The sequence below is a fragment of the Fukomys damarensis genome, unplaced genomic scaffold, assembly GCF_012274545.1.
Source record: "Fukomys damarensis isolate Sample0158 unplaced genomic scaffold, DMR_v1.0_HiC HiC_scaffold_11, whole genome shotgun sequence".
NCBI classification, from domain to species: Eukaryota; Metazoa; Chordata; class Mammalia; order Rodentia; family Bathyergidae; genus Fukomys; species Fukomys damarensis.
In genome coordinates this window covers 6082397-6101460 of record NW_022900923.1, presented here as the reverse complement: position 1 = coordinate 6101460, position 19064 = coordinate 6082397, and the positions used below count along the sequence as shown (strand labels likewise).

Genomic DNA, 19064 nt, shown 5'->3' with positions numbered 1-19064 from the left:
GTACCACATTTTATTCATCCGTCTATCAATTGGCAGGCATCTAGGCTGATTCTGTGTCTTAGCTCTTGTGATCAGTGCTGCATTACACAAGTATATATACACATATCTCTTCAGTAGCGAACATGATCACTCAGGAATGGGATAGCTTGATCATAAATACATGTTTAGTACTTTTTCTTGGGGAATTCCATATTGTTTCCCATGGTGGCTGTACTGATAGTTCCTCCAATCCTTTTCAGCACCTGTTATTTTTACATAACAGCCATTCTAACTAGGTTAGATGTATCTCATTGTGGTTTTGATTAGCATTTCCCTTATAGGTAAGGATATTAAACATTTAATATGTTTATTGGCCATTAGGATTTCTCCGAGAAGTGTCTTCAGATCATCTGCCCATTTTTAAATGGATTACCTAATTTCTGGTTTCTTTCCCTGGTAATCAGAAAAGATAAGATGATGTGACTTTAATTCTTTTGAATTAGTTAAGACTTGTTTTGTGACCTTATTATAGATAGCTGAGTTAGGTAGAAATATAGGCAGGCAGACAGGATGAGAGAGTTAGGACAGGGGTGAATCATATCACAACTGTGGCTGGAGACACATTTGTTGAAGGTCGGGCCTCAAGATAAAGATGAGATCAAGACAAAGATCAGACCTGCACACTTCCTCAGAGGACTAACACTGGACCTAATGAAGTCTAGATAGATATCAGCCACCCTGATGGGTGACCAGGGACCTCTGGACCCATCATTTCCTAGAAGTCTATGTTCTTTCCATCCACACTGGTTATGTGACTTGTTTCCCAATTGGATCACTGTTACCTAGGTGAATAGACTTGTAACCTTATTGGTTGATCATGGCTGTAGCCAACATTGTACCCACATGGGTTTTGTTCTATAAAACTCCCTTGTAAAGTATGGTCCCTGGCTACCCCCTCGGGTCCCCTGCTGCCTCTCAGGAGTTGTCCTATCAATAAATATCTCCCTACTCTTAATCTGCACTGTTCCTAGAATTCAATCTTTGATTTTTAGAGAACAAGAGCTTGGCATCTCAGACATCTAACTTGGGAGATATATTTCATAATTCCTCTTCAGGGTTATTTTTTTGTATCAGCCTACTATTTGGTCTACTTTAGAGAAAGTTCCATGCATGATAAAGAGATTGTGCATTCTTCAGCTGTTAGAAGACATCTTCAACATTGGTGTAGGAAAAGAGTTTACGAACAGTCCTTAGTAGCATGGGAACTAGAACAAAGAATCAACAACTGGGCTCTCATCTTATTAAAAAGCTTCTGCACTGCAAAAGACACCATCAACAGAGCTAAGAGACAACCTATAATGTTGGAAAAATTTTTACCAGATGCTCCTCAGACAAAGGACTATTATCTAGAATATATAAAGAACTCAAAAAAATTCAGGCCCCCCAAATATAAAGACCTGATTCAAAAATGGGCATTTGAAATGAACAGACTTTCTCAGACAAAGAAGCAAAAACATCAAATAAATATATGAAAAAATGTTCCACAGCACTGGTCATTCGAGAGATGCAGATGAAAACAACACAGATTCCACCTCACTCCAGAAAAAAAATGGCTATCAAGAAATCAAACAATAACATGCTGGTGGGTAGGGGGAGAAAGGAACCCTTCTCCGTCGTTGGTGGGAGTGCAGACTGGTGCAACCACTATGGAAATCAATATGGAGATATCTTAAAGAGCTGGGATTAGTGGTTCTATTTAACTCAGCCATCCCTCTGCTGGTATCTTTCCAAAATAATTAAAAGAATCATACCTCAGTGATATATGCTCACCCATGTTTATAATAGCTAAAACTTGGAAACAGCCCATTTGCCCATCAGTTGGAGACTGGATAAAGAGGATGTGGTTTTTCTATAAAACAGAGTACCTCTCAGCCATAAAGAATAAGAAACTAGAAATGTTTATAGCGAAATGGATGCACATCGAGGCTAAACTCAAGTGATATAAACAGGACACATGATTAAATACTGAATAGCTTCTCTGGTGTGAAAAACTATAATTGTGAATAAGATCCTAATGGTATAACTGACAGTGTGAAATAGGAAAAGGGCTAAAGGTGTAGGGGAAGTGGGAAGGGTGGGGGAAAGGAAATAAGGGAAAAGAAAAAAAATCTGAGAAAATAAAAAAATGGAAATAAACCTTTTTTGAATAGGGAAGTGGGGGGGTGAAGGGAGGGCAGGGGTATGGGGAAAAATTGAGAACCAAGACCTGTCATGTAAAGGTACAAGATCCCAATGATGAATTGATGAATGTAACTGTACCGTTTACCTAAAAAAGTACCAATAAACTCAGAGAGAGAGAGAAAAAAAAGGACATCTTCAGCAAATGTCTGTTGAGTCAATTTTGCCGAAGTATACTTTAATTCTGATGTTTATTTGTTGGTATTTTGTCTGGTTGACCTACCCATTTGGTGAGAATGGAGTATGTAAATCTGCAGCTGTTACATTGGAGGCTGTGTCTTCCTTTATTCTAATACTGTTTGTGTTGTAAAATTGGTGTTATATTACTAGTTGTTAACTGCATATAAATTTATAATCATTATACCCTGTTGATGAATTGATCCCTGATGTATAGAGACCTTTTCTAGCTCTTTTTTTAAGTCTGTGATATGGCTTTTTTCTAGATACCCTCAAAGCCTCATGTGTTTATAGCTGGGGCTTTTGAGAGGTGGCTGGACCATGGGTGTGATAACTGGATCAGCCCACTGATTGGGGCATTTCATTCTGGGTGTGGCTAAATGGATTTATGGAAGAGAGAAGACCCACCCTGGGTGTGGGTGGCACCAACCAATGGGCTGGTGGCCCAGATGGAACAGGAAGGGAAACAGGAGTCTGGCTACTGCCTGCTTCCTGTGTGCCATGCCTCCCTGCCTTGCAGCAAGCTGGCCAGGGACTGAAACCTCTGCAGACTGAAAGCTAAAATGAACCTTTCCTACTTAAACTTTGGAGGCTGGGGGTTTTGTTCCAGCACTAAGCAAGTAACTAAGACTACGTTTTGTTGGATATAAGCATAGCTATTCCTACTTGTTTTTTAATTCCATGCGCTTGAAATACTATCTTCTATCCTTTCACTTTTAGTCTCTGTGTGTCCTTGCTGGTGAGTTAAATCTTTGGAGGCAGCACATTGTTGGGTTTTGCTTTTAAATCCATTCAGCCCGTAACTTTTAACTATAGAATTAAAACCATCTGTGTTCAGTTATTAATGAAAGGTATAGACTTTTTCCGCTTTTTGTTTTCTGGTTTTGAAAATTCTTTGATTCTTCCACTTTTGTCACACTTGTGGTTTGATGGCCTAGTGTTCTGACAATGTTCCATTCTTCTTTTCCTCACTGTAACTACTCTTTCAGTGGGACTTTTATTTCTACATGCTATCATGATAGTAGTTATCTTTCTTTCACTTCTGGATATAGAATTCCCTTCTATCTCTTTGGTAATCCTGGTTTCAGGGTAGTGAATTCCCTTAGATTTTGCTTATCTCGGGAGGTCTTTATTTCTCAGGATTACTATTTGCTGAGTACAGTAATCTTGGTTGGCAGTTATTTGGGGGGGAATTTGAAATATATCATTCTGTGCCCTCCTGGCCTGCTGGGTTTCTGCTGTTTGTCACACAGGTTTACTCTTAAATGTGAATCTGTATTTTTCTCTTGGAGATTTTAAAATTCTTTTTTTGTCCTATATTTTGGACAGTCTGTGTCATGGTGAGGTTGTTTCCCGGTCATTTCTCTTTGGGGTTTTTGTAGAATTTGTGTACTTGGATGTTCATGCCCTTCCCAAGATCTAGGAAACTGTCTGCTGTTATTTCACTGAATACATTTTGTATGGCCTTAACTTTTATTTTCTCCCCTTTGGGTATGCTGACGATGTGGCCATTTGATCCTTTTCTTTTTTTCCATTAAGTTTATTGGCACATTTAAGGTGAACAATACCCTGGGACCTGGTACCTTTACATGATGTTTGTTGGTTCTTATTTTTCCCCCTTCCCCTCCCTTCACCCTTCCCTATTTACAAAAACTTTTTTCCGTTTTTTCCCTTTTTCATATTTTTTCTCTTCCCTGCTTTCCTTCCTGTTGCCCTTCCCACCTCCCCTTCTCCTTTGCACCCTTTTCTTCCTATTCCACGGGCCATTCGATCTTTTAATGGTGCCCTGAAGATTTGTATACAGTTTCCAGTCTTTATTGTTTAAGATTTCCGTCTGAACTTGATATTTCAAACACCTGTCCTAGAGCTCTAATATCTTTTCTTCTGCTTAAATCAAGTCTGTTGCTGAGGCTTTTGATTGAATTTTTATCAGATTTCTAGAGCTCATTTCTATGATTCCTGACTTATTCTTTTTAAAATTACGTCTGATGAATTTTTCATTCTCACTATGCTTTGTCTTCCTGTATTCTCTTAAATCTCATTGAGCTTTAAAAAAAAATCGTCGTTGGATTCTTCTTGGGAAAGCAGACACGGTTTTGCTTCCGGTCTTTTGAGACCGGCTGAACCTGAACTTGCTCTGTAGCTGGCCTTGAACATGGGCTCCCCTTGCTTAGCCTCGAGGTGCTGGGACTGCGGGCATGCACTGACATGCTGGCTTTTCTCTGGATTCTTTTTCTGAGATTCATCCAGTTTATTATCTTTGGAATCTGTTACTAGAAAGTTACGAACTGTAGGATGCATCATAAATTGTATATATTTGCTGTTCTGTGAGATGGCGTCTTAGTAAGCAGCCTTCCCTGCAGATGTGCCTGGCGATCCATTTGCAGTGTGATGGTGAGTTTTCTGCCGAGGACTTCAGCGTAATCTCCCTAAGTCTTTCTGTCCAGGGTTCATGAGTTAGGGCACCACACACAGCACGTCAGAGCTGGTCAGAGACTCGCTGCTCTACAGACTGCCCAAGAGCGGGGTCACCGGCATTCCAGGCAGGTGTACCACTGGCTGCCACTCCTGCGGAGGGGGCCGTGGCCTCTCAGGCCATGTGAACTTCCCAGGCATGCTCCATGGCAGCTCTGTTGCCTCACTGGGTCTCTGTAGGGGCGGCTGTGGCAGTGGCAAGGGGCCCGATGCGCTTGTCCTCTGCCTGGGCACTGCTGTGGGACCAGGTCTTCAGAGGGAGAGGGCGGGGAGATGCCTGATCGCCTAAGGCCCCTGATGCAGATTCGGGGGAGCATTTCCATTCCACTCACTCTGCACGTCAGATGGGGGCTTCCTCCCCTGATCCTTTAAATTGCAGCACTCACCAGGGATTTAGTCTGAGAGAGTGGCTCAGGGCTGACTGGGTAAAATTCCTACAGCTGCAGCAGTTTCTCCCAGAGTCCTTGCCCTGGGTGCCGTGGGGGCAGGGCTGCAGCTGGGGGTCACAGCTGGGGGTCACAGCAGGGTGCCAGAGTCGTGCTGGGGAGCAGTGGAAACTCGGTCCTGAGCCTGCCTTTGCCCAGTCTCCCCGGGGGTTCCCTGACCCACGGACTCTGGACGCAACTCCTGCACCCTCTGGGTGATGCTGAACTAGTACAGTGGACTCTCTGGGGTCCCCGAGATGGGGCTACACAGGGCTTCCGGGCCCCCAGAGCAGCCCGAGTCAGGAAGTGGGTCTCCTCTGGATGAATGAATCCCTCACCTGAAGCCACTCTGTGCTGCAGATTCCCAGCCTCTAACCTCGTTAGGCCAGGGCCTGCCAGGGCTGCGAGATTTTCCCAGCTGGGACTTCAGGGTCTGCACTGACTGTTTGCTGGGACTCCCTCAGCGCCGCACCTGCAGCCACAGCGGGTGATGGGCTATCTCATTCCTCACACTCTGGTTTCCAGGTGATTGGATTTTACCAGGTTTCCTTTTCTCTCAGCGTTCTCCCTACACCTCCATACTCAGCTGCACACCTGTTACCTTGGCTCCTTTCAAGCATTTATCTTTTTTGAGTGTCTGATTCATACTAGAAGAACACAACAGAGTATCTGCCCTGCTTCCAAACAGTCACAATGGCAAACCAGTCCGCCCAGCGGCCTGGGGTCCACTCACCAGTGCACTGCCGTGGCCCACGATGGTTTCCCACAGCGAGTCATCGGGCGCGGCCTTCTTGTCCTGAACATCCACGAGCTGGCTGGCACTGCGGTGCAGGGTGCCCTGGGCACAGGCTCGGCTGACCTGGCTTTGACTGGGGACTCTCGGCACAGACACGCGCCGGACACTCGTGGGCGTCCCCAACCCAGGGATTCTGGTGTCAGCTAATCCCTAAAAAGGAAGCTGTTGTGAGTGATTCATGCAGGGGAAAATGGGCTCGGGCTGGGTAGAGGACTGCAACTCACTCCCTGTCTCGGAAGGGAAGGGAACGGCCGTCTCTACCTCTCCTGCGGCCGGACATCACTTAGTGTGGAGCGGCTGGGGCTGTATGGGCCTGGGGCGCATGCACTGCTGCTCCGGCCTGCGTCCCTCCCCATGGGGAACTAGCCAGGTGTCCCTGCCTGCCCACGCCGACCTCTTCCCACAGCAAAGAGCAGCGCTCTCGTGGTCACCCACTGGGTGAGCGCTGGTTGGGCTTCACATTAAGGGTCCTGGATTGGTACAGGGAAGCTGATTCCAGCCTCCCAAACCTGGTCTCACACTAACATTAACGTCCCAGGGCGGAAGGGCCCTTAAGATAAACCCAGCTGCTCTAGACAGGGGTCTGATTGAACCGTCCCAGTCGGGAAAGGAGGCGGGCGTCTCAGCGGGTGATCAGGGCTTCACGCAAGAGGTCCCACACCTGTGCAGCACGCAGAGGAACCTCGAAGTGCATGGTGTAGCTTTTCAGGGTGACATTGTGGGACACGTCCGATACGTCAGCCACAGAGTCAAACTGAGGAAAAGAAAGGTCATCGGTGCTTACTTAAAACTGTTTTAAATAGATTGTGTGTTTCTCCGAACACAGCGAAATTATTCACACACACACACACACACACACACACACACACTGGGGGTTTGCAATTAAAACCACACGGTGAGTGGAAATTAATTACATATTGTCCAAAGTTACAGCATTGTTTGTTTAGTTTTGTAGCAAATCAAAGGACCTCCAAGTCGGTACTTAAACTACGAGTAAGACCACACAGGGACTTAGCTGTACCGTGTACTCTGTGCCCCAGAAAAACGTTAATAAAGTAGAAACAGCTCCCAGCCACTGGCACCCCCGTCTGGGTCTGTGTGCCAGCGAGTCCAGTACGAAGGCGCCCCTCACCTGGTCACAGGGTGTCCGGCCCGGGCCAGCGGCACCAGGAAGGGAGTTTGCACTTGTGTGCGCGCGCGTGTGCTCGCGTTGCGGGGCACAGCCCAGGAGACTCGATTCCTCCCTGTGGGAAACTGCGTCTGCGCATCCAGCCCCGCCCCGCTAAGATTTCTCCTGGCCTCTGAGTGGTTGAGGAGCCCGTGGTTCCCGAGGCCTCCGCGTGCCCCTGAAGCAAGCTCCGCTCTCCTTAACGTGGCCAGCAGGGTCTCCCGGACGCTAACAGTGTACAGGGCTGGGGCTTTCCTCCGCCGTCTGGTGGGCGGGACGCGGGCCTCCCAACCTTGACCTCTGCCCAACCGTGGGAGCAGGTGACCTGTGCCACCCTCAGTGGCTCGGGCTGCCACGGCCGCAGACAGAGTAGCACTTTGGCCCCTTCCCCTCTCTACCCTCTCCTCTTATTTTTGAGACAGGGTCTTACTAGTAGTTCGGGCTAGAATTAAACTCACTATGTAGTCCAGGCTGGCCTCAAACTTGCAGAGATCCTCCTGCCTCAGTCTCCGGAGTGCTGGGACTACAGGTGTGCACCCCCACACCGGAAACCCTCTTCCCTTTTTATTTCCAGTCCTCCCAGTATCAGTTTTATACGCTCTAAATTCCCAGGTGATTTCAATATGCAACTCTTCTCCACCATCCCCACTTAAAACTGGGCAGAAAAACTCATCCCTGGTTATTTACACACTAAGGTCACTTTTGGAATAAAAACAAACAAAAAAAAAAATCACTAACCTCAGGCTTCCCTGAATATCAGTGACTCATCGAGCTTCCCGGGACAGGGCCGGTGGTAGTGCTCTTTGGTTTGGTGCTATGGGCTTGCTAATCACATGCTCTGCCAATGAGCTACACCTGCGTCAATAAGGCTTTTTATGTTTTGTCGGTACCAGGGATCAAACTCAGGACTTTGTGCTTGCTAGGCAGGAGTGATGCCACTGAGCGACATCCCCGGCCTTGCTAGGGCTTTTTAAGGTTTTCTGGGGGGATTCTGCTCCAAGGTTGGGGAATTCATTGCTAGAGTGAGACCCTTGTGGTCCTCACATTTAGGAAAACTGCTGTCTTCTAGTTCCTTGTTACTATGACTGGAAACTTCTGTCCCCAAGAGCAAAACCACTCACACAGCGACAGGGCAAGGGCCACCCCTTCCCATACACACCACTGGGGGTTCCCCCGAAGGGTAGACATTCAAAGGCGGCATCCTCTTCTGAAAGGGCACCAAGGGAGGCCTCTCTCGGATGTACGGCTCCCTGTGGATTTTTCTTTGTAGTATCAGGGACAGAAAAATGGCCAGCAAGATCAAGCCCAGCACTGCCAATAACACAATGAACCACAGCTCACTGTAGAACTCTCTGCTTTTACTCCCAGAGCCCCTTTTTCCTCCAGGAGTTGTCAGCGCCAGACCTTCAAAGGGCGGGAAAGAAAAGGAAGAGGTTATTTCAGAAAGCGAAGCTGGCATCTCACAGCCCGTGTTGGCACTTGTGTGTGGGCTGGGTAGGGGCTGAGAATCTCGCCAGGTTATCACAGTAGCTAACAGACCCCACTGATGCTCCTGGCACCCCTGTTTGGGGCGGAAATCACCACTGCCCTGCCACACCCCTGGAAAAGATGGTTTACTTTTAAAAGTAAACCTAAAGCTACCACGAGGGTCTCTTACTTCCCGGCCATGTGCCTTCAGAGACAGGTCCTTTCCTAAGACACTGCATTCCTGAGAAGTTCTGTGCACACTTGGTTTTGAGGCAGCAGATCCCGTTTTCCACAGAGAGGCCAGCAGCCTGTGCTTACTAATGTGCTGCCTTCACAGGTGTTGGTTCATGGCCTCTCTGTGCAATAGCTAAAGTTCTGCAAACCACGAGCCAGGTGCACTGGGAGTGCTTCCTACGGAAATAAATCTTTCAGCAGTTGGGACCACTTACCCTTGGTTTCTATTCATGCTTGAAAATCTATAGGATTCTCTGCACGTCAAGCAAAACAAGTGTGAGCCAGGTCCTAAACTGAGGGAGTCCCAGGGACGAAGGATGCATGGCAGCGGGACTCTCAAGCTTGTGTGTGGGGCCTGTTGTTATGGTTTAGACTCCGAAGGAGCCCAGTAAGCCTCTTGTTGCAGAGACGTGGCTTTGGGAAGGTGGTTTGCTCACGGGGACCCTGCAGTGGATCTGTCCACTGTTGTGCTGTGGGAGGCGATGCTGTTAGGATGAACAGGGCCACTGCGACGTGACCTGGAGGTGTTTCCCTCCCCAGCTCCTCCCTTTTCTCTTTGCTCCTTCCATACCATGATGTGAGCAGTTGTCCTCCGCCAGACCCCCTGACCATTCTACTGAACCACAGGTTGTAAATGTGAGGAAAAGAACTCTCTCTCGTTAAATGGTGGTGTCAGTTGCGAGAAACAGACTAAGCCAGGGAAACCTGGACGAACTGGAGGTGAACAGGGATCACTGCCGGACAGCGTAAAGGGGGCCAACAGCAGGGGGGCCCTCAGAGGCTCCTGTCCGCTGGGCCTCCTGCTGGGTCCAGCTCCATAGCCTGGACAGCTCTCGGGGCCAGGCTGGGGCGGGACTGAGAACCAGAGAGCTGCCCTCGGAAGGCAGATGCCAGAGGCAGGAGGACAGACGGACACAGGTGCACCGCCGGGCCTGCTCACTCTGCAGGCAAATGTCCCCAAGGGCAGCATCCCAGCTCTACAGGCACACGCCCAAGGAAGGAGCGGGGGAGAGGTTGGAACTCGAGGCAATATCAAAGGGAGAAAGCGGAGGTAGCTAAGACTGAACCCAGCCCTTGAGAGGAGGAGGAGGGTACTTCTTTATTAACACCAATTCTGGGAAGTCAGTGGTGGAAGAAGCCACTCTGACTCCTTGGACCTCTGCTTTCTCTTCTCTGGAATGAAGATTTGGAGCCAAAGCTCCACTCAAGCTCAGCAAGACGGGGATGTTCTTATTAGGAACCAACGTACCAATGTGTTTCGGTTGATTCAAAGCAGAGCAACCTTGGTTACAGCAGAGAGGAGCGAGTCTCCTCTGTGTGCGACAGGGCTGGGACTGACCGGTGGTGCCTCAGGCCTGGCTGAGAGCCCCGAGGCATAGAGGGCAGCAAGCCTGAGGGACGCCTCAGAGGGGAAACGACCCTCGGCAGCCACGGGGAATTGAGGCCCCTGCCTGGGTCTGGCTCGGAGGCTGCCCCCAGGCAAGGGAGCAGGAGAGTTTCCGAAGTCCTATCATAAAAATTAAAGCTGACTCTGGGTACCAGGTGGGCAGCACCTCTTGGAATCAGCACAGATCTCATGCTCCAGACCCGAGTGCCGCAGCTCACAGCCCCGCTCGGGAGGGCAAACGTCTCCTGTCTGGAGTTGCCTGCAGATTTCTCCTCTTAGGTCGAAATCAGGATGCTGTCTCTCTCTCTCTGTCCCTTCCCCTTTTCGCTGCAAAGTATCCTTTCCCTTTCAAGAGGTGCACCCAGGCGTCAAATGGGAGGTCCGGGGTTGGGATGGGTCTCCAGGGCTGGGCCTCATCTCCGAAGGGAACCCGGCACACAGGTCCCTTCCCAGGGCCACCTAGGGCATGGTATCGGCCAAGTGGTCCTGGTCCCAGCCTTGGAATCACTGCAGCACTCACCGGGAGACGAGACTCCCCAGCCCCCCATTCTTGATCTCTACCAGGGTCAAGGAAAATGTAATCAACAGGCAGAGCCAAGAGGGAAACCGCACTGGACCTGTCAGCCTCTCAACACACTACAGGACATCCCTGGATGAATTCCAGGCCCCACTGTCCAGTTATGGAAACACCAGTGTTGCTCAGACATCAGCAGTGACGCCTTTCCTACCTCACAGCTGCTGTTAAATAAGATGAGATCACTATGTGGGAGGAAAAGTGTCGGGGGCTGCAGGGAACTTTATGCAGCACCCAGACTGTAAAGTGTGCAAACAGAATTATATTTTACAGACTGAAACTGTTTTTAAGAATTATATCATCTCACCCTTTTTTCAGTATTTGAGACATGTTTATTTTCCAGAAAAGTACACATGCATACTAATTTGATGTAACATTAAATACTGGAATTTGAAATAGAGTATGTGTCTCAAATTTGTTCTAATAGAAAAGATTTGCCATTTTTCTAATTTGCCCTTTGAAATTATAAAACAGTGTATTAGATTCAGAGAGTATGGTCAGAACTAAATTTAAAAGATGCTCCTTAATTTATAATTTCATCTCTTCGGCTACATTGCTTGGAATTAATAAAGTCATAATATTTTATAAAGGATGCAGATAAATGTCTCCCATTTGCCATTTTGGGCTCTGAATCCAGAACGTTATTAGGGTCACTATAAACTGGCAAAATACTTTCTCCCTTTCACTCATTCTCCTTCTTCTGACTTCATTTGTAAATCACTTTTTGAGTACAGCAAGTTTTAAAACAGGATTTATGGGCAGGAGAGAAGGGTATCAGGTCTTTCTAGTCTTGCCACACTTACAATTCAATAGCTTGGCATTGTCAAAGAATATTTTTACTTTGCTAACTCCTTGCCTAATGTAAGTTCTTGTGAGGACTTAAAAAAAAAAAAACTTGTAACACTTAACACAATTCCCTCCATAAAGTCAGCGCGACCTTATGAGCACAAATGAGCATAAAACAAACGTGTGAGTACGTCCTAAGGAAAGCGAGGAGGGGCCACAAGAAGTACGAGTTAATCCAGGCATGGTGGTATGTGCCCATTATCCCAGCACTTGTAAGGTTTGGGTAGAAGGATTGTTGTAGTTCAAGGTCAGTTTGGGCTACATCACAAGACCCTGTCTCAGAGAAAAAGAAACAAACAAAATATAAGTTAAATGCATACCAGATCCAGTAGAGGTGTCATATTGGAGTAATGGTGTCTTCACACTTCCTACATCTGTAGTACAGGTGACCTGGAAAAAGAAGGCTGGACGAAAGAAATCATTAGTAAATTACTTACTCAACTTCTGAAACTAGGGGGCTAAGTTTTAAAAGAGCCATGAGTCATACCATGAAAAATCTGAAAATAGCATCTCAGAGTAAGGTGTGAGGTTTTGCCTAATGCTGATCTGGATGTGTTTAATATCCCCAAAGGCTCTGGGTGGCATTACTGGGAGACAGTGGCACCTTTAAGAGATGGAGCCTAATGGGAGGACTTTAGGTCACTGAGGATGTGGCCTTAAGGCCAGAATAAACCTTTTCTCTTGACAAGCTGATTATTTCAGGTATTTGCTACCATGACAGAATGCCAGCACCCAATGTTCAAATCTATTTCCATTGAAAATACATAACACTGTATCTGTAAGTAATAGAGCTAAAGTGCATTAGCGCTTATACAGCAAAAGAATTGTTAGTAAAGGAAAGGATAAAAGGCAAAGTACATTTTATTCCGTGTATTGTACAAACCTATCAGGTGTGCCTTCTACTAAGTGACCCAGAATTTGACTTAACAAGAGAGCTCAAGAGGAATGTTGAAAATTGCATGGTTGAATTTCCTCTTGGGAGAGCCATGAACATGTGACTCTTCTAAGGTCACACGGATGGCCAGAGGCCTATTCAGGTGGAACACAGAGTCCCCAGCTGTCAGGCCACTTTCCCATCACAGCCCACTGCCTAAGTGAGCAGAAACTGTAGCCGTAAATGTGTGTGCCTGAATCACTGGAAAATGTTACCAAGTTGCAAATACTGTAAAGATAATGTTGGTGCTGGTTGTCTATCTCTTTTAGCCCAAGTAAACAGCGTTCGCAAGTACACAATGACAACAAAAATTGTGCAAACTCAGATTGCTTAGCTTAGAATGATTCCATATCTATTGGTCCTGGGGCCATGGTGATTATTAGAAATTCTGTAATAATGTGTAAAGCACTTTCTTGCTTTAATTTCAAAGCCAAGACAGAGAGCTTGGCATGGTGGTGCATACCTGCACCCCAGCACTCTGGGGCCTGAGGTAAGGGCATCACAAGTTTGATCCCAGCCCGGGCAATTTAGTGACTTAATGAAACTCTGTCTCAAAATGAAAAATTAAAACAACGGACAGGACATATAGCTCAGGGGGAAGGCCGTGTGTTCAATCCCCAGTATCTCAAAAAGGACAGAGAAAAAGGACATGCAACTAAAGAAGATAAAGGGGTGGTTCCTTCCGCGACTGATGCTGAGGTCGAGGAAAACTTCGTGCAGGCTTTCACCGAGGCCAAAGTCCCTAAGATGCATTGTTTTACGGTAATCACCGGCTACCTGTGAGTGCTCTTGCTTTTGTGAACTCTACCTGTCTTGTTCCATCCCAGGGATACTCAAGTCCCAGGAGGCAGTGCCAGCCAGGAAATGCACCGCCGCTGCAGTGGAGCAGGCTGCGCTGGGAAGGGAACCTCACTGCCTCGAGCTGTACTTTTCCATGAGAAGCAGCCCCTTGAACCAAGGGATCTGAATTGTGAGCACTGCTAGTCCCCTTTCAGATTTAACCTCAAATCAAGCTGCGGAGCAGAGCGCCTTTTTCCCCCAGCAGTGGGAGTCAGAGACTAACTTCTGTGCGCTGTCCTGGGTATATGGAGGGTGGTGTTGAGACCGCTGTACACACGCTGGCCCCTGTCGGTCACCACATATTCCTTGAGCCGGCCGTTCAGGAGGAAGGTGCCTCTCCAGTCCAGGCACACCATGGACACGTTGCTGTCCACAGAAAACGGCACCTGGTACTGAGGCACTGCTGGGAGAAATGCACATGGATTAGAAACATTCATCTCGCAGGAGTGCAGAAGTGTGCACTTCTGTTTTGGGGGTAATATGAGCAAAAGTAAAATAAAACAAAATACCGGCATTACTGGAACCCATAAAAAAACTGGTATTGGTCCTGGAAAGAAAATCAATAGGAACATGGGAAATACTTTTTCAGCAACTTTGTACCTGCTTTCCAAACAAGAAAAATAGCAGGTGGTGTTTTATAAATACAGCCATTAACACACAATGGATCTGCTCACCAACATAACCCTGGAGCTCATATTTTGTTGCCTTGCCCTCTTTTAACAGGTAAAGTGTCCTTAACACTGTTATCTACAGTATATAGCTATTTTTCATATCAAATCAATATTTATTGCTACAAAGCCCCAAGGACTAGATGAAGTTAATATATTTTATTTCTCCAAACCAAACTGCTTAGATGGTGAATTATATCCTTTTGCCACCCATTTATTTTTAAAGCTTTTTCTTGAACCGTTCGTTTGTTTTCCAAGATAGTAAAAAAGCCTTTGCAAACAGCAATTCAAGTATAATAATTCATCGCCCTGACTAATCAATCAATACCATAGTTCATTAGTATATAATCAAGCTCGGGTCTCCTAAGTATTATATCAGATACAGAAGCAACTCTGTATCTGCATTTTACAGGCATGTTCGCATTTTTCAGCTCCTTACTAAAACAAAACAAAAATCTCTAACTGGGGCTCATCTTTGAAGCAAATAATTTTTGTAGAAACAAATGAGGGTTACCATTCCATTTCGTTCAGTCAGAAGTGATTTATTTCATGAGAGCTTGTTTTCTCCAAAGTAATCAATACCTTTGTGAAAGCATAAGATCCGTCTACATACTAAATTGGCTTTTAAGAAATGAAAGGAATGGTGAGAATAAATTGGATATCAGATATTTCTATAAAACAATAAATCCATCTGGTAGGAAATATAACAAAGTGAGGGAAAAATCAAGTTTTTTTTGCAATCAAAGGATTAACCTTTTAAGACATGATTTTTACCTCCCAAAATATTTTATATAGTCATAGGAATAAATTAAATGCCAAGACAACAGTTACTGAGCCCTCTTTAAATTTCTATACATTTCTAACACTAACTCTTCCTGGTATCTCAAGACACACAAAATTGTATTTGTTTATGGCTTCCCTCTGTCATTTTAATCCAACAGACTTCCACTGTTCCTATGCCAAAACTGTGCAAAAAAGAAAAAAGCTTGCAAATGGTAAGAAAGTACATAGAATTTTGACTTGTAAGATTTGTGGGGCTTTTCTGGGGGAAAAGAGCACACAGAATAACCAAGGAGCATGGATTTATACAACCTCCTCAGAGGAGACTGAGAAAGCAGCAAGAGCCACTGTGCTCTTAGCAGGACTAGTTTATTTCACTTGCTCCTCCAGACAATCTGGCAAAGATTGGTTCTTAATTCTCACACGAGGAAACAGGGTCAGAGAGACCCAATATTTGGAAGAATGTCAACCTGGTGGGAAACCAAGGATCTGAACCCAGATCTGCTTAACTTTAAAGCCAGTGTGGAGGCCGGGGTCTGTCCTGGGAGTTGGTGGAGCACGTTTCTAGGTGCATCTGGGGGCCATGGAGCTACGACCTGGGGCTCTGTATCTGGTCCCTCACTCCTCCCCCTCTTCTCTGGTGTTGTCCCCCTGCTCTGCTTCCTGGACACCATGAACTGAGCAGTTTTTGTTGCGCCACACCCTTCTCCCATGATGCTCCTGCCTTGGAGCCAATTAACCATGGACTGGATCCTCTGAGACTGTGAACCACATTAAACCTCTCCTTCTTTGAGCTATGAGTCTTGGCTGTTGTGTCCCAGAGATGGGAAAGCTGACTAATGAACTTAAATTGTTCATTATTGCCCCCACACAGTTATTTAAAGGAGCACAATTTACTGATTCACTAGTGTTCATTCTCCAGTTGTAGGCTCAAATTGCTTCACCTTCGATTGTTAACGTAAAGAATTTTGTTAGGCATTTGTTAGATCCAGCCATTTTTAAACATTACACTTCAAAGTTCATAACTTTTTCACTAATTTTTCTTTTTTTTTTTTTTTTTTTTTTTTTTTTTGGTACCAGGGATCAAACTCTGGTCCTTGCACTTGTGAGACAGGCGGTGGAACCACTGAGCTAAATCCCCAGCCCTTTTTCACTACTTCTTTACACGTTATTGTTACCTATGCACTCAAGGTTATTTTTTCTGTTCTCTATGCTACCATGTTGGTGACTGGAAGCGCACAATGGTGGAGCATTTATACCATGGGAAGTGTCAGGATCCCTTCCTTCAGCAAGACCAGGGTTAAACATCTACACCATGCCTCTCCAAACACTTTGCTGAGTGTACACATGGTCACGTTGAATATAAAACCACATGCACTCTTTTTAGACTCTCCTTTGTATTCTGTGCAGTGGGCTAACACTAGTAGTCACACGTTTGTGGTAAACATTATTTCTAGAATTCTTAAATAGTGCCAGGAACAAACAAGTCCTGTCTAAATGATGTGACCTGTCCCTAACACCTTGTAGGCCATGATGCTGCTGGGCATTTAAGGTCTGTCTCTGAGGCATTAGACTTCAACAGATGCACATTACTTACATTTAATAAATAGTACAACATGCAGCTGGGTATGATAGTGCATGCCTATTATCCCAGGGGCTCAGGAGACTGAGGCAGAGGATTGCAAATCCAAGGCCAGCCTGGGAAAATTAGTAAGACCCTGTGTCAAAAAATAAAAAGTGCTGGTGATGTGGTTCATTTGTAGAAATATCCATGGGTTCAAACCCCAGTACTACAAAAGCTACAGTGTACAATGGCAGATAGAATATTTTAGGAGAAATTGTAATCTGATATAATCTTTCCAAAAAGCCATTTTGCAAATAAGCATCCAATGCTTTAAAATTCTTGATGCAGTAATTTCATTTATCAAAATTTAACAAAGTCATCAGATATCAAATAAAAATTGGTATTGTCATGCTGATCAAAGAAAACTACCAAAAAGAGCCAAAATGCCCAGCCAATTCATATATAGAATATTATGCAGCTCTTACACTTGACGGGTAAAGAGTTTTTAATATTATGGAAAATCAAACTATAATGTTATATTCAAAAGCAGATTATGAATATTTTTATTATATTGTAATCTCAACCATGTAACAAAAATTATGAAAATAAAAGGGCTAAAAGACTTGGTTATGCTGATGTGTTACAGCAGTTGCTTCAGGCAGTGGGATTACAGGGGGATTTACCTTATGCTCCTGTGAGCCCTCACCCAGAAGGGCCCAGGGTTTAGTCTGCTACTCCACTGTTGGCGTCTTGGAATTCCTAGTGATTCTGAACAAATAACCCCATATTTTCATTTTCCAGTGGTCCCCACAAATTATGTAACTGGGCTGAGAAGAACTTGTTTTATTCTTAATACTTCTGGTATTTATCATTTTTATGCAATGGGCATACATACCTCATAAAATCTGAAGCGATTTTATAAAAAATTAATTAGCTGATTAAAAATTAATTAGTTGGCTGCCTGTTTCTGCGTTTAATTGCCTGCGTGCTTTTCCTGATGGTGCCATGCCCCGTGCTTTCTGGAAATGCTAAGGATGATGTCATATAATTTGAAAAGAGAGTGGGAAAACTTTAAAAATGTCTACATGTATTTGCCCATTTTTTTTCTTCAATTCATTACTTAACTTCCTCTAAACCAGTTTTCAACACATCGATACAGGAAAAAAATCTTCCTAAATTTACCTTCACCTCCACATTGTTAAACCCTGTGGACATTTTTGTGCAACAGTCATTTTCACCAGCGTCTCCGCAGCATTTGACATCGTCGATCCTCTATCAACTCTCCTAAAAACTGGCTCCCCCTACTTTCTATGGCAAGCCTCTGCTGGCTGCCTGGCTCTCTCTGTGCTGAATCAGTCAGCTTCCCTGTTGCAGGGAAAAAATACCAGACACCCACAAGGTAAAGCTGGAGAGGCGTACGTGGCTCCTGGTTTCAGATGTCTCGGTCCATGCTGGGCTTCCAGGCCCTAGTCACAGGGCGGAGGGGCTTGGCGGAGGAGCACTGCTCACCCCAGGGAGGCTGGGAACTGAGCACAAGAGAAGAGTGCCAGAGAGGAAGCGGCGGGGGGACCAGATGTAGACCCGAGGCCAGGGCTCCGTGACTCACCTGGACGCCCAGAAGCGGCTCCCAAGCCCAGGCCTTGACATCATGCTAGACCGTCCCACCCGCCACTCTACTCACGTTCTTTGGCAGTGACGAAGCGAGTCCACCCCGAAGCCCCGCTGCCCGCCTGGTTGTGGGCCAGCACTCTGAGCAGGTGGGGAACGTAAGGCTGGAGGCCCGCGAGGCTGGCGCTGAGCGCTGGTCCTCTGTACTTGGTCTCTGTTTGGCCGGGCGCACAGGGCGCGGCTGCACGGCGAGGGCAGCTGGACAGCTGGAGCTCGAAGCTGCAGGAAGGGTGGACGGAGAGGACGGGGCCTTGGGAGCAGCACAGCCCCCTCTCTAGCATCCGCTCACTTTCCGTGGAAGATGATCTGTTTTCAGGGAACTACAAGCTCGGTAAGATCTGAGATTTCAGGAGACTGCTCTCAGACACAATGCATGAGGACTGGGGGCGCCAGAGAAGCGCAAAGTCACGGTGCTGGCAGGCACGGCCTGCACCCGGACAGCTGACATAGGATCCGGGCCACTCCGACTGAACCACCAAGGCTTCGTATGGCCCAGGAAAGGCCAGTGGGACGTGGGACTCTGAGGTCCAGGAGGGGGAACAGATTCTCTTATGTATACGGCGCAGTGCACCTCTCTGTCCTAATGGGGTTCCGGACGTGGACACTGCACAGGACACTGGGGCTCCGGTGACCCCGCGTCTCTGCGGAGCTGCCCTCCCCGGAGTGCCTCACCGGCCTCTGCCTGCGCACAGGCCGCCTTTGCTGGGTTCACCCCTCCCGTCCGGCCACTCACTCATACCTCTGAAGGACGCCATTGGGAAGCAGGGGCGGCCGCCACCGGACAGAGGCCGTCCTGGAGCCCAGCTCCTGCACACGGGGAGCGGCCGGGCGAGAGGGCGGGGCG

The 19064-nt window shown here is 46.6% G+C and overlaps 1 protein-coding gene across 1 annotated transcript in view; it reads right to left on the bottom strand.

Moving 5' to 3' along the window:
- The window catches only part of Ush2a (usherin), a 678059-nt gene that overhangs the window by 17910 nt on the left and 641085 nt on the right, over window positions 1-19064 (bottom strand). Inside the window, exons 65-71 of the mRNA XM_033762039.1 lie at window positions 18960-19064; window positions 18234-18439; window positions 13764-13940; window positions 12087-12170; window positions 8418-8662; window positions 6752-6844; window positions 6028-6240 (exon numbers count right to left, since the gene is read on the bottom strand). The exon at window positions 18960-19064 is cut by the window's right edge and continues 30 nt beyond it. Coding sequence (XP_033617930.1) covers window positions 6028-6240; window positions 6752-6844; window positions 8418-8662; window positions 12087-12170; window positions 13764-13940; window positions 18234-18439; window positions 18960-19064 — 1123 coding nt within the window. The remainder of the gene's footprint in view (window positions 1-6027; window positions 6241-6751; window positions 6845-8417; window positions 8663-12086; window positions 12171-13763; window positions 13941-18233; window positions 18440-18959) is intronic.